The sequence below is a fragment of the Morone saxatilis genome, unplaced genomic scaffold (genome assembly GCF_004916995.1).
Source record: "Morone saxatilis isolate NCDOM2014 unplaced genomic scaffold, NCSU_SB_2.0 Contig12, whole genome shotgun sequence".
Taxonomy (NCBI): Eukaryota; Metazoa; Chordata; class Actinopteri; family Moronidae; genus Morone; species Morone saxatilis.
In genome coordinates, this window is record NW_023339674.1 from 13,197,764 (window position 1) to 13,212,364 (window position 14,601).

The 14,601-nt window shown below is 39.9% G+C and overlaps 3 protein-coding genes across 3 annotated transcripts; 2 read left to right on the forward strand and 1 right to left on the reverse strand.

The window, feature by feature from the left end:
* Positions 1 to 2,028: 2,028 nt before the first annotated feature.
* Positions 2,029 to 6,324, forward strand: rpf1 (ribosome production factor 1 homolog). The gene is made up of 9 exons (XM_035653631.1): positions 2,029 to 2,363; positions 3,593 to 3,649; positions 3,774 to 3,854; positions 3,936 to 4,031; positions 4,168 to 4,321; positions 4,588 to 4,670; positions 4,858 to 5,039; positions 5,149 to 5,275; positions 5,694 to 6,324. Exons 1-9 carry the CDS (start codon positions 2,121 to 2,123, stop codon positions 5,733 to 5,735), a joined length of 1,065 nt encoding a protein of 354 aa, XP_035509524.1. The 5' UTR covers positions 2,029 to 2,120; the 3' UTR covers positions 5,736 to 6,324.
* LOC118322050 (guanine nucleotide-binding protein G(I)/G(S)/G(O) subunit gamma-5) lies at positions 6,318 to 8,417 on the reverse strand. Its single transcript, XM_035653632.1, has 3 exons — positions 8,184 to 8,417; positions 7,816 to 7,982; positions 6,318 to 6,630 (listed from the first exon to the last, which is right to left on the reverse strand). The coding sequence occupies exons 1-2, from the start codon at positions 8,262 to 8,264 to the stop codon at positions 7,857 to 7,859; spliced, it is 207 nt and encodes a 68-aa protein (XP_035509525.1). The 5' UTR covers positions 8,265 to 8,417; the 3' UTR covers positions 6,318 to 6,630; positions 7,816 to 7,856.
* Positions 8,418 to 8,671: 254 nt separating this feature from the next.
* Positions 8,672 to 14,581, forward strand: spata1 (spermatogenesis associated 1). The gene is made up of 12 exons (XM_035653628.1): positions 8,672 to 9,424; positions 9,540 to 9,646; positions 10,361 to 10,478; positions 10,665 to 10,718; positions 11,198 to 11,582; positions 11,899 to 12,064; positions 12,159 to 12,207; positions 12,440 to 12,557; positions 12,639 to 12,764; positions 12,963 to 13,138; positions 13,608 to 13,706; positions 14,250 to 14,581. Exons 1-12 carry the CDS (start codon positions 9,365 to 9,367, stop codon positions 14,397 to 14,399), a joined length of 1,608 nt encoding a protein of 535 aa, XP_035509521.1. The 5' UTR covers positions 8,672 to 9,364; the 3' UTR covers positions 14,400 to 14,581.
* The last annotated feature ends 20 nt before the right edge of the window (positions 14,582 to 14,601 follow it).

A 14,601-nucleotide genomic window follows, 5' to 3' on the forward strand; every position in this document is an offset into this window, starting at 1 on the left:
TGTAAAAAAAAAAAAAAAACTTCAAACAAAAAACAAAAACCAAATACCATAAATTGTTATTGTTGTTTTGATTATTATGTGGATGAAGAAATGCTTCATTCTTATTGTTGTAATATATTTTAATGTAAATATATGATAAATAGATACATGTCATTATTTTGTTATTTTTGTCACATAGGTATTGGTTTTACCTCTTGTGAGTGAACTTTTGTGTATGGTTTTGTTTCGGCGCCACCACAGAGCATCATTTAGAGCATCGTGCCTTAATGTTTGAGTGTCTCTGTTGATTTGAAGTCCGAGCATCAGGACCTTTACGTTATAAGAGAGACAGTCCTTGGACATTACAATGTGGTACAGTGCTTTTGACTAACTTGTATAGTGTTAAAGAGTGTTAAAAGCAACGTAACGCAGGTGTTATATGCAAAACACACAATGATCTTGTTGTACTTACAATTCATTATTTTCATACTGTGTTGCTTTGGGAAATTTGTGCTACATATTTGCTTGGAAAAGCAATTTTACTAAAATGTTGATAGTTGATTTGACTTGCTGAAGACCTCGGAAGTGGCTTTTTAAAAATGTAGAACTATCTCACCCAGTGATACCACTTCCTGTTCACCCCACCATCACGCCCCATCATACTTAAAACCCTGGTAATAGATCACAATCTCCAATACTCAGGCGATTGCTATAATCGACAGTTTATTTCAAAATTCATAAAAAAAATGCAGCTAAAGTCATTTAAAATATCTAATTACGTTATCATTAAGACCATCACCTGGTTAACAAAATATACATGTGAATGTAAATGTTGTTTTCATAAATACAGTGTCATGTTTTCGACTTATTTGATACTCTGACTTCCTCTTGTTATTTTAATAATATCATGATTATGTTTCAGAGAATAATGTTCAGATTACTCTTCAGTGTTGGGATCCTTCTTCAAGGGTATGATTGAGATGTGAAATGCAGGAATGACAAAGGAACCGAGGTGGACTGGTTGGTGGAAACGTAAATATACTGCTCAGTCTCAGATGAATATATAATAGATACTATATATATATACATAATAGTAACAGTAAGTTTATTTGTTTCTCCACTACAAACTCCAGGTATTTATCTCTGTATCATAAAGTATGTTTTATACCGAACGAAGGATGATGGTTAGTCGTATCTGTACTTGAGTGAGTGCACCAACAGGTGGGAATGCAGCGAAGAGAAAACCAACAGTGAATGAAAAAGTGGTGTGTGGCGCCTGATGGTGGCTGGAGGTTGACATGAACAGTCAAAAGAGTCAGGCGAAAAAGTAATTGCAAAGTCTTTAGTGACTTTGCAATTACTCTGGCTTTCAATGCTACAGTCAAATGGTATAAACCATGTCTTCACAGAACTAATAACAAATAAAGTTGCTCTACCAAACCACAGCCGCAAGTTCCCAACAAATGCAAGTGCAAAAAAACGTTTTGGTGATTGTTAAACCTTGTCTTTAGATATCAATATAATATTTTTATGCCGCCAATAACCATAACAATACATCTATTATATAATGACAATGTGTATTGTCAGAGTCATAGTGATTGACCTACAGAAATTATCGGTCCTCAGCTCGCCTCGCCAATAGATCTTCCTTAATATTACTGACTGAACTGCATATTTTTTATTTTATTAATCTTTATTGTGTTTTTTTGCACTACATTTCCCCTGTGCTGCTGTGTCAAACTTGAATTTCACCCACAGAAGGGATCAATAAAGGAACATCTGATCTCTGACCTTTCAAGGCAAGCCAAGAGAAACCTTGCCTCTCCAGCAGATGAATGTGAAGAAGCCTTTTAGTACAAACTCTACAACCATTAAAGAGAAGTAACACTGAGCAAAAAGCATTTTTATATCAACAATTTAATCTCTCCATTTAAATCCAACCCATTTCCTGAAGCTGTGTTTCAGTTACAGTTAAATTAAAAGACAGAGAGGCGCTCTTTCTCCTCCTCACCACTAGGTGTCCCCCCACACACATTTTCCCTCCACGACCACGTCCACTCTGTCACTTCCGGTTGTGAACGCAGCGAGCTCAACACGCACGTGAGAGCAGAATCAGCCAAAACAGACCGCTGTCACACAAAATGGACATCACAGAGGTCCCCGTGAGTCAGGACAGCACAGGTAAGAAGAAGAAGAACAAGAAACCGAAAAAGAAGAGTCCGGAGGGGAATGCGGAAGGCAGCGGGGTTGAGAAAGAGGAGGAGAAGATGGAGAAGAGCGAGCCAGGAGCAGCTGCCTTTCCCCCCACCTTCAGTGTGTCCGAGATCAAGAACAAACAGCGGAGACACCTCATGTTCATGAAATTCAAGCAGGAGAAAAGAAAGGTAAAGATAAAGATGATAAATATAGCAGGTAAAGCTGTGGTTAATGCAGTCTGATACACTGTAATAAACCCCCCAATGTAGGTTGTTAAGTTCAGGTCTGGAGAGGAGAGGAGAGGAGGAGGGGGGGAGAGAGGGGGAGAGGAGGTGTTTGTGGTGCTGTGGAGCTGCTCTGTCTTATACTGAGTGTTTGTAATAATATTTAGTGTGTAAGGTTACATTTACTCAAGTACTGTACCAGTCTTTGTGATACTTCACTTGAGGACTTCAATTTTAAGTTATTTTAAACGTCTACTGCACCACATTTCAGAGGGAAATACTGTACATCTTACTCTATATTACACAATATTTACAGAAAAAGCCATAGCCATTGGTCACTTTGCAGATTTATTACGTGCAATATATATGATCCACCTGTCTGTCAGTATTTATCTGAGCCCAAAGGTGACATATTCACATTGCTTGGTGTGTTCAGCCAACAGTTTAAAGCCCAGCGGTGCTCATTAATACAATTATATAACAATAAGATAACCACAAAGTGTTTATATTTAAAAAGCTGGAACAAAAATCTAAAATAATATTTTGGATTTTCACATTGGATTTTTATCAGTGTGTAATCCCCTGAAAATAAGATTAATTCTGTTTTGTAATAAATGTGTTAGCCTTAGAATGAGACTATTATATCTACAGGTGCCGCCGGTAAAACACAAGACAACTTCTTCCACCACTGACCTTTATAATACATGGGGTATAACTACAGACTTCATGAACACAGGACTTGTTGCGTGGTGCACTAATACATTAAAAACTGAGTGTAACGTGTATAGACCTTTTCCTGAATTATTGATTAAACATTTACTGTATAACGTCTTCCACAAGTTAGCAGCACTCAAACGGATGTCTTAAACCTAAACATAGAGCAAGCAACCCTTCTAATACTTGTTAACTTGTGACCAGAAAAAGTTAACTTGTGTGTGTATTTGTTAGAATCCCCAGAGCACCACCAGTCTTCCCGGGGTCCACATTTAAAAACATTAGTCGAAATAAACACGAACAGTCAACACAAATGACAAACATCAAAAATAAAATAAAAGGTTTTGTACTTTTACTTTATTCATCACTGCTTATGTGGACACATTTCTGACTAAAGAGGGATTCATTGATCAGTTCATCAACTTTCGGCGCTACAGTGTAATATAAGTGTTCATATTTGATCTGTCTTCATATTTCAGCAAAAGATGCAGCTTAAAAAAAAGAAGAAAAAAGAAAGGGAAGCTTTAGGTGACAAGGTGAGTTTGGTTTCTCCGTTTCCTGCTACATTTTATTATGTGACCTCTTAGAAAGATGTATTTTCCAATAAACATGCATTCATTTTGTGCATCCATTCTTCCATTTATTCTGTTCCTAATGTAGGCCCCACCAAAAGAGGTGCCAAAGACGATAGAAAACCAGAGGGTGTTTGACGAGACAATGGTTGACCCAGAAGATGAAGAGGTACGGACCAAGTTTCAGACGATCTCAGATTATATTTGTAACGAATTTGCATTAATTTGTGTGTTTTCCTGCCATCAACAGGTTGCATTTGACGAGGGAACCGATGAGTTCTCTGCCTACTTCAACGGGCTGACAAACCCCAAAGTGCTCATCACAACCTCAGACAGACCAAGAGGGGTGAGCAGGCTGCTGATTGAGCATAACACGTTTATTACTTTTCTTCATCATTCTCATTGAGGTTGCCACAATCTGTCACCTTAATATCAACCGGTCTGTTCCGAGCATTGATCGTTCTCCGGTGTTTGTCTTGTAGAGGACTGTGAAGTTTTGTGAGCAGCTGGCCACAGTAATCCCAAACGCCCACGTGTACTACAGAAGAGGTTTGGCCCTGAAGAGGGTCATTCCTCAGTGCGTCGCCAGGAACTTCACCTACCTCATGGTCATCAACGAGGATCGCAAAATGCCCAGTATCCTTTTAAAGGCAGCCTTGTCAGGGGGGGGTGATACATAATGCTCTATGCGGCTTTCTGTTTGAATAATCAGTGAGACCTGTGTTTAATTAAATCTTTTTACTGAACTTTGAATGTCACCAACTTCAGAGACTGCTTTTATTAGACGACTCAGTAATGAATGTCAAAGTTGCAAAAACGTAACTAACTTCATGGAGCTACAATGGCAAATTCTGAGTAGGTTAGCTGTTTTTAATGTCTGCTCCCTTAACCGTGACTTTAAGATGGTATGGTTCTGTGTCACCTACCTGACGGGCCGACTGCACACTTCAAGATCAGCAGTGTTCGACTACGTAAGGAGATGAAGGCAAGTACATCAGTCCAAGCTTTCCTCCCCCATCTCTGTTCTGATTAAATGGGAAATACGTACTACTATGACAGTAATGGTTATCTATGTGGCTTTTTTACTCTTGAATAAAAAGCATGACAACAGACATCATTTTATCTATGAAGCTGTGTGATCCAATCATAATTGTACTATGTTTTCCCTGCAGAGACGAGGCAAAGATCCAACTGAACACTCTCCAGAGGTGATCCTCAATAACTTCAGCACGCGTCTGGGCCACAGCATCGGCCGGCTGTTCGCCGCTCTCTTCCCGCAAGACCCCCAGTTTGTGGGTCGACAGGTCGCCACCTTCCACAACCAGAGAGACTTCGTCTTTTTCAGATTCCACAGGTGAGTCTTAACTGTGACTCGAGCTGGACGTGATGTCCTGTGATTATAACCCTCACTCCCAAGTGTTCAAGGAAGATTGTTGAAATTAGAATGTATTATTTATTTCAAGATACATCTTCAAGAATGAGAAGAAAGTTGGGATTCAAGAGCTGGGACCTCGCTTCACCCTCAAACTCCGCTCCCTACAGAAAGGCACCTTTGATTCAAAGTTTGGGGAGTACGAGTGGGTCCTGAAGGTGAGTCTCTTAAAACTTGAACTTTTCTTTGAGACACCAGAAGAGCTGTGAAAAAACTAATTAGGGATGCCTGATGATATCTGCACATATGGAGAAAGGGGAGGGAGTTTCAGTCTGCTACCGATAGAGGCCACTAAATCCTACACAGTGGACCTATGATGTATCCGCCTCTGCAATTAACCAAAATGAGCTAGAAAAATATCAGATATGGGCAAATTCCAATATCGTGCATCCCTATAACTAACGGCTTTATTGTCAGCACTTGCACAGTGTATCATACAGTGTATGTTTCATGTGGTCGACCTCTTTGCTGCCCTTCATAAATGATCGCAGAGCACTTCAGCAACATGTAAAAAGTACTTTTATGTCGCAGGTTTTTCTTGTAAAACTAAAAAAAAAATACACTTTCTGTTTCCAGCGCCATGAGATGGATGCCTGCAGGCGGAAGTTCCAGCTTTGAGCGCAGAATATCAACCAGCCTTTGTGGTCAAGACAAGGACCACGTTGTCTATTGTCCAAGATATTACTGCTGTTTGTGGCTTTGCACAAACAGACTTTTATTGTGGATATCCAGATTCTTTGTGGACGACCAGTGGCAACACTTGTCCCGTCAACACCGATGACGGGATTTTATGAGATAACGCTGCTGTGGATCGGACACACTCACCCTGAAAATGACTTCTGTTTTCTGGAGACCAAGTGTGGGACATTACCCCCTCTGTTAGTCGGGAGAAATGCAGGCCCTCCACATGAATCCCGATAACCTGAAAATTCTGACCTGCGAGTGTATGTGAAAGTTGTCATTGTGAGCCTGCCCTGGTCAGTCATGCATGCAGACATACATCTGTATAATCCTGGTCTGTGCAAATTATATAAGGCAAAGTGCAACAGTGGCCAGTGTCTGGAAATGGGTAGGTGCTTATATCTGTCTACAGTGCAGCTGCTTTTGTATGCGACAGGACTTTAAAAATAACTATGGATTGAACACTTTTCAGATTTCTAAATGTGTATACTCCTTTTTAATAAAACATGTTGCTGCACGTTCAAAATGTGGAAATACCATTTATTTATTCTCAAAATCAGGAATGAAAAATGTACAATTCAAAAGGCACGTGTGTGTTGATATGGGTTAGTTACTTCTAAGCAAGAAGGTTTAAGACATTTATCGTGCCACGTGAGCACCTGGAAATGTTTGTGTGAATTTTTACAAAGGCAAAAGTAAAAAAAAAAAAACTAAAAATAATAAACTGTTAAGTTAGTTGCTTGTCCATAAATTCCAAAGACTCCTGAGACGATTCCAGTCCACAGCGCAGGTCCTGCAGCCAACTTCCACAAGGCACCACAAAGTCCAAACCCTGCAGACGTGTTACAGGAATTAGTTGTTACTCAAAAGTTACTGCAGCACTGTACACGTCATCCATCAAAGTTTATGACCTCTTAGTCATCTGAGAGTTTCCTCGAGACTTTTCCAGGTACTGCAGACAATGTGGCTGTGAACGGGAGCAAGGATGCTGGGAGTTTTACTTTAATCCAATACCAATATCAGGTATGGATAAACATGGTACTAGTACGAAAGCAGGTGCAAATCAGGTTAAACTTGATGTTTGTAATCTGTTGTTTGAGAGTTTTGCCTAGAAAAAAAAAAACTGGCTTTCCACCTTTTTAAGATGGCAAAATATTAATATCATCAGGAGATCCACCTTTAAAAGTTCATATTATGCAGTCCAGCATTGTTGCATCCATATAACTATATTTTTTACTTTAGGTAAGATCTAAAAGTTTCCAGATATGTCAGGCTGAATTCCAGCGAAATGTGTATAAAATGATGCACTATGTCTTCAGAACATTTCCAAATACTACAAATTTGAATGTGGAAAATAACAAGTTACTCTTAATTTAGGGAGAGAATTAAAAGTTTTAGGGGTTACATCGGACCTTACATATTGGTGCATTATTATAGTGGTCCTCTATGCCAGTGGTTCCAAACCTAGGGGTCGGGACCCCGATTAGGGGTTGCCAAAGTGTCACGCAAGGTCTTCTTGATTTTAATGGGTTTGAGAAAATGAAATAAAAATAAAAATCACTTTAGGCCTAAATCTCAGCGTTTCCTTCATTTCTGTAAAGACGACTAAATGAAATTGTTATTTTTAACAATCTGAACACAAGCTTATTATTATTATTCACAGACACTTTATGCTGTCATTTGATTTGAAAAAGTACATGATAAAGTAATATATAATAAATGTTCCTAAAAACATCAGGAAAGCTGATCTCTGATGCAATATTCTTAGGAAATAATCTGCTCAAAATACATCCAAATTGCTGGTTTTACACAGATTATGTCCCATAGTCAGTTTACTCAGTGACAGTAAAAGGGGTCTCTTAAGGAGAAAGGTTGGGGTCCACTGCTCTGTACAGTGACTCCTGTCAGAATCGATGGATGTGATTGGTAAAAAAAAAAAAAAAGGGGTGTGAAACCGGTGTCCGAGATGAAAATGGCCGTAATGACGGATAACGGGAATATCTGCGGTGGTACTCACAGAGAGAGAGAGGGGTCGGTCGGTCGGTCGGTGGGTCGGTGCTATAGGAAGGAGCAGACTTTCTGCGGTCTGAACGGGTTGTTGCTGGAGGACATGCCGGTGAGCAGAGGGTCCTGCTGGGCGTTCTGGAGGCAAAACTGCTGCAGGTCCGCTGCGGCCTGGGACACCTGTGGGAGGAGGAGGAGGAGGGAGGGAGGGGAAGTTAAAGAAAAGTCAGCTACCTGTCGCTTTACTAGCTGTTCTTTGACATAAACGAAGAGCGGGGGACACCGTCGGCGCTTAAAGAGAAAAAGAAACACTGGCAACAAACGAACAACACCCGTCCGGAGTTAACGTAACTCATAGTAACTTAACGCAGCGACCGTTACCTTCACTCTGTTTAAGCCGGCTTCGAGGCGTAGCTGTTGGACGATTTTCTTCATCGCTGCGATGCTGGATGATCCCGACATTGTTAGGGATTTGAGGGGACTGTAGTCTTGAATTACGACGAGTATAAAACTTTTTTTATTTTTTATAAAGAACTGGCTGTTGGGAGCTAGCTCGCTAACTTCTTCCTCATCACCGAGTTTCCGGTTTTTCTTTAAAGGAGTGTCCGCCGGTGCTGCCTTCACTGGATGTTCGTAAACTCCACATTGTATTTCGGACTAGTTCCCTCTAAAGTTATTCCAGTTGGGAATTGCACCAACATGTACATGAGAGTGAAAGTAGCTCCTTTTTAGTTGAAACTTATGAATTATTTACGCTCTGAGTTCATAGCAACGGCAGGTAAATGCATAGTATTTCACATTATTTGTGCTTTGGTTAATTTGTTAGCAAAAACCCGTCTTATACCCCAACTTTTACGTCGATTGTTTACGTGGTTTATATTTTCTGATCGATCTAAATCCAGCATCCCAAACAAGACTGAGATTTGAGGGCGTAAATACACATTTTCTTCTTAAATTAAGTAATTAACGACAATTCACAGTGTACACGAAAGCAGCATCAGATCAATACAATTTGCGCCCTCTAGTTGTGAAATACGTCATCACACTGGACACGATCACCAGTCGTACAAGAAAAACTCGACGTTATCAATACAATGTGTGATTTTTGTGAAATAACTTAATTTTTTCAATACAAAGTAGGCAAATAAGCCACGAAACAATATAAAATGAACCATATCACGTGTCGCATTGATTTACTAAAACTAACTAACGAACAGTTCCCTCAGTTTAGATTATACTTAAACGCAAGAATAATGTAAAATAAAATCCAATAATTAATCCCGGACAGTTTCAGCTCTGGTGACGGCAGATTGGATACGTTGTTTTTTTTCCCCCTGCAGCAGTTGTCATCATCAGCACCAGAGCAACCACTGCTGGCACTCTCATAAAAGAAACTCCACTGGGCGATTGACTGTGTTTCATTGCACCGGATTGTTACTTGGCAGTCCACGCCTCCACAGGGCAAGAAAAAAAAAACCACAGGCTTCCTGCAGATAAACCTAACGGAAATCTACCCTCTGTTAGAGTCTCTGTGCTGCTCCTTCTGATGAGCTGGACTGATCATGGAGCTGTCTTGTGAGTCAGTGAGATACCCTGAGGACCGGAGACCGGCCAGTTGCAAGGTATGTTGAGTGCATCATTGCAAAAGGATCATTTTATTGTGAACTAAACATGAGTTATTTATAAAGCAATATGCTCACTGAAAGGTGATTTTATCCGTGTTTTCTATGTGTTTAGTTTGTGGAGCTCCATGTGCTGTATGTGCCAGATGACCAGTGGGATGTGAAGCTCAATAAAGTCCCTGCTGAAGCCATAGAGAGCTTCATATCTGCCGGCTTCATCAGGTGAAACTGCTGGAAATGTTCATGTTGTAAAGCGATATTTTAAAAGACATGCAGATCTCAGCCATGTTGCATTGATTTGGGAGTTATGTTATCAGGTAATTCACTTGTATAAAGTATTCAAATTCCTCCTCTTAAGTTAAAATGCCATACTGCATTCCAAAAAATAAAGCTTAAACTTTTTCATTTCATTTTAAGTAAAAGTAGATTACTAATAAAATCAACTCTCTTAGTGTTAAATTCTTGTTGCAACATGTAAGGAGTATACTGGTGTAGCTGGTCAAGGTGGTGTGATGTACTGTTGGACTGTTGCATCTATAAAAAAGCATCATATGAACATGTTCTATGTTTAACATGTACAGTCTTAATCTGCAAACACAAGTTAAAAGCTTTTTTCTGGGCTGAAAGTAAAGTCACACAGTAAGTGTCAGTATTTAAAGTGTTCAAAGTACAGTATGGATGTGAGTAAATTAACTTTATGATATGATAATGGTGTTTAAACTGAAGCCCTTGAAAGCTGATATTTATTTTTTATTTATTCTAGCAAATACTAAACTTTAAAAACTCTGGTTTGTATTCACAGCGTTTAGACTGTAACAGGCAACTAAAATGCCCTAAATTCCAGACTACAAACTGTTTTATATTCATATTTATGATCATATGTCCTGTTACAGTTCAGTAATCTACAAATCTCTTATTTCACCACTGTGATGTCAGGGTTTATCCAGATATCACCCTGAAAACTCTGAGGAGCGAGCTTGGAGCTCTTCTTGGCGCCGAGAGGGGCATCGACAAATTCTCCTTCCTGAAATGTGTGGGCCGCAGTTTGGCACTGGTGAGTGCCGATTGGCTGTTTACTGTGGTTTTCCATAGCTGGTTGTGTTTCACCGGGCAGACAGTAGAAAGAAACAATGCAGACGGTTTGATTAACAAGTTCACTATTCATGCTGCAAAGGGTGTGAGAGAGTGAGCACACAGTTTTTACTGCCTCTTACAACAACCAAACTCTTTCCTGTTCCAGGTGAAGAGCAAACAGGAGAGGGATCTGAAAGTGAAAACATTCGCTCCACCGTATGTATGTAGAATCCATGTTTGCACCTGAAGCTGGTTATTTTTTCTTTCTTTGGCACCGTTTCCTACATCACTGATTTAAAAAACACCAGGCTGATGTCAGTTTCAAAAGATATGAAATATGAAAATTTCTCACATTTTTTGTGAGATTTTTCCTTTTTTGTTTCAGAATTTCAAAATAAACTAAATGTCTAATATCCCCGATACACTCTTGTGCTCCCAGTCACAGCAGGTGGATTACAAATATGTTGTTGCCATGTGTCATCTACATATGTGACTATTAGCTTTAAATTTTGTCAAGTCATCAACATTGCACATTTTGTCCCTTTTTTAATTTGTTATAAATATCAGTGATTTACTGTATATACTGTCTAGTCTGGTCTAATTTGTTTCTTAGCTGTCACTCTGCATTATCTGTGATCTTCAGGTGTCAATAATGCTTAGTCATTATGTTCCAATTAAGCTCCACCAACCTGTCTGCAGGCCCCACAGCCAGAGCTTTACCTGCTGCCCACTGTGGAGAGCGACAGCAGTGTTTGCTCCCAGTCTCTCACCACAGACACCAGCAGCAGCTCCCCAGACCACCAGACCTATTACCAGCCTCCCAAGACGTGCAGCCTGCCAGCAGGAACAAAGAAGCCTGTTAAATTCCCCCTCATTCCCCAGTGTTCCCATCAGCCACCTCCCACCCCGAGCCTGGAAGAGGAAGAGGAGGAAGACGAGGAGCAGAGTTATAGTTCTTCAGAGACAGAAGGAGAAAATGAAGAGGAGGGTCTTTCTTCCAACAAGTTAGAGTGGGCGGAGAAGGAATGCTGCCCAAGGAAGCCTCAGAGTCAGAGGGCACCGCAGCCTGTTTCACACAATAAAGGTAAAATTAACAACAGTAAATATCTTTTGCTCTGCAACTAAGAATGCATTATGCACTCTAGTTGTACACATTTTCAACCTTTACTTCCTGTCGCCTATCTCTCCCATTTTTGCTGTCTTGTGGTAAAAGTCTTGTGTATCATGCTACAAAATATCCTCATCTTTGTGTTCATTTTAATGTGAAAAAGGAACTTTAATGTAGCTTTGAAAATGAGACATCTGCATTTTATAATATGGTTAACCTGGCACGTTTGGCATTGGTGAAAAAAGGCGTGTACTTCTCTGTACTGAGCTCTTCTGTTGCTTTATATCTACAGCTTTACAGAGGCGGGAAGCTGATTCAGCTCAGGTGAAAGAGTTGGCAGAGAGAGAAGAAACCTGCAGGAAGGAGAAACAGCACCACAGACAGAACAGAGCGGCCAGAGACTCAGGAGTAGCACCGTCTCTGGAGGACAGAGATTCGGGTTTCTCCTTCACAGATGGGTACTGAGCAGCATTACTGAGTGACACAGTTGTACTCTGCAGCAAATACTAGTACTACTACTGCTGGTTGTTCCAACGGTGTGTCTGTTTGCAGGCTCGTGAAATCAAAAGATGCACTCAAGTCCATCAGGAATAAACCAAGAGTAAGTGGAGTCATTTATAGCCTTACATATGTGCCATACAGAGGTCTCAGCATGTCTTCTTCACTCTTTCCTACCTTGAAAATTGTTTGGTGATTATCCAAATTCCACTCCCAGCAGGTGGGTCTAGTGGAGTGTATGAGGTCTATGAAATTAACGCAGAGCTGGAGTACAGAGAACTGCATAAAAGTCCATTCAGATGAAGACTCATGTCATAATTATTGCACGTTTTAAGGTGACAGAAAGTCCAACGATGTTGTCTCGGCCTGTTCGGTGCTCCTCTCCACCTCCAGGTCTGCACTTGGCCAGGGTCACTCAAAAAACGGCTGCCTCTCCCATCTTTCAGACAAACAGTAAGCCACACTTTGGCTACATACCAACAATGAATGATTTTTCTTTGTTTTAGCACCACTGACACAGGTTGTTTCTGTTAGGAGAGGAACTGATTGAGGAAATCAAGCTGGTCAGGGAGGAGAGAAAGCAGCTGGAGTGGACGAGGCAAGAGCTGCTAAGAAAGGGGAAAGATTTGTTGGCTCAAAACAGACACCGCAGGAACCAAGGTGAGCAAAAGAAAAATCTAACATTTTATAAGGAATTATTGCAAGTTCTCAAGTTTGCCAGCAGTTTGCGAGCCCAAGAATAATCAACATATTTGTTCCGCCTGTGCTTTGACAAACCTGTAACATATCAGTGTTTTAATTGCAGTTGTTAAGTTAAAGATAAAAAAGCAAACATGCACTAACTATATTTCTGGATAGCTCGTGACAGTTGGAAAAAGAAATATTTTGAAACCAAGAAGGCCACAGCCCCATTGGAGGAAAATCTGAGAAACTTACGGCAAGAGTTGGAGACATTTTACAACAAACTCTTGCACCAGCTCCAGGCCAGAGATAACAGAGGGAAGCCAAGACGACAGGGCAGATCTTCCATAAAGGTAAAAATCTAGTTTATCTTGATTTTTATAAACTGTACTGTCATGTATGCCTAATAATCCAAGTATTTGGATGAATAATTTCTCACAAGATCCCTTAATTATATTCTTTAGTAGTTTAAGTCAAAATATTTATATTTATATTATTTATATTTAGAAATGTCCATATACTTTTTTCACAGCCTGTAATTTGACTGGTAGCACAATCAGGTTTATAAGTAATTAATATCATGCCAAATTCCATTTTAATGTCATAGTGAGCCAGAAAGCATAATGGCAAAGATAAGGAAGTGAAACACCTGGGCTTTTGCTGCTATGACATGTCAGCAATGTCTTCTGTGAAAAAGGTCTATTGAAGAATTTAATAGGACACACATTGGGGGGACCGCGTCTGGCAAAGTATTTTGTTTTTCTTTTCAAACTATAAAAGTCATTTGATCTAATCACTGAAAGAAAGATGCATGAATTTCAGAATGAGCTCATCATTCAGATCATGACAGAGAGTCATGAGATTGACAACCTGAAGAGGAAGGTAGAGGATGCCAAGATGAAGCTGGTAACGGAGATAAAGGTAACTGATTTGAATCTCTCCAACTGTTTCTATAACCTCTGGTAACTATATTTAAAAAGAGTAAGTTAGTTCACTTGTTGGTCAAGAGACATATTGGAAAAATGTATAAAGTTTGTGTCCCTTTTCAATAACAAATATTGGTATGTGTTTATGGTACAAACATACACTAGAAAGTGCTATTGTTCCATAAAGATCTACATAGTGTGGTAAGGACACACATCATTGCTAGTGATGGGCTACAGAGCCAATCGAGATAAGCTATTTGAGCAGTAAATATTTATTTGTTTCAATTAAACCCTATAGCCACTGTACTTGCTACCTGTCATTTTATATAGTCAGATGACTTCTTAATGAGATATTGACAAATGATCAACCCTGTAATATTGACCTGACAGCCTAAAAACGCTCCAAATTTTCATCATTACTTTTTATGTTTATCGAGCTTCTTTGTTCAGGCATAGTGGCCTAATAGCTGGTGTGCTATCTGGTATAATATATTAACAAACTGTATTGTTTCTGTTTTTTTATGACTGTGCTGTATAGTTGAGGAAACAGGCTGCCACAGAGCTGAGGGCCCTGAAGGCTGAGCTGGCCCAGAAGAAGAGCCAGTCCTCTCATCCTGCTCCCACGGTCACTCTTGGCTTTGGAAATACCACACAGGATAGATCACAAGTTCAAAGCACCTCCATCTAATTCAGTTCATACAGGAACAAGACTGTTGTCTGGGCTCAACTCTGCTGGGACGGAAGGATTTTGTTTCTACATGACTTATTATTTTGTAACTAAGTTTTGTATTTTTTGCTGTTGCATTTTATTATTACTTTATATGCTGTTCGGTGTGGTCTCATTTCTTTGCAATGTTGATACTGTTGATTCCTCAGGTGCTGTAAGCGAG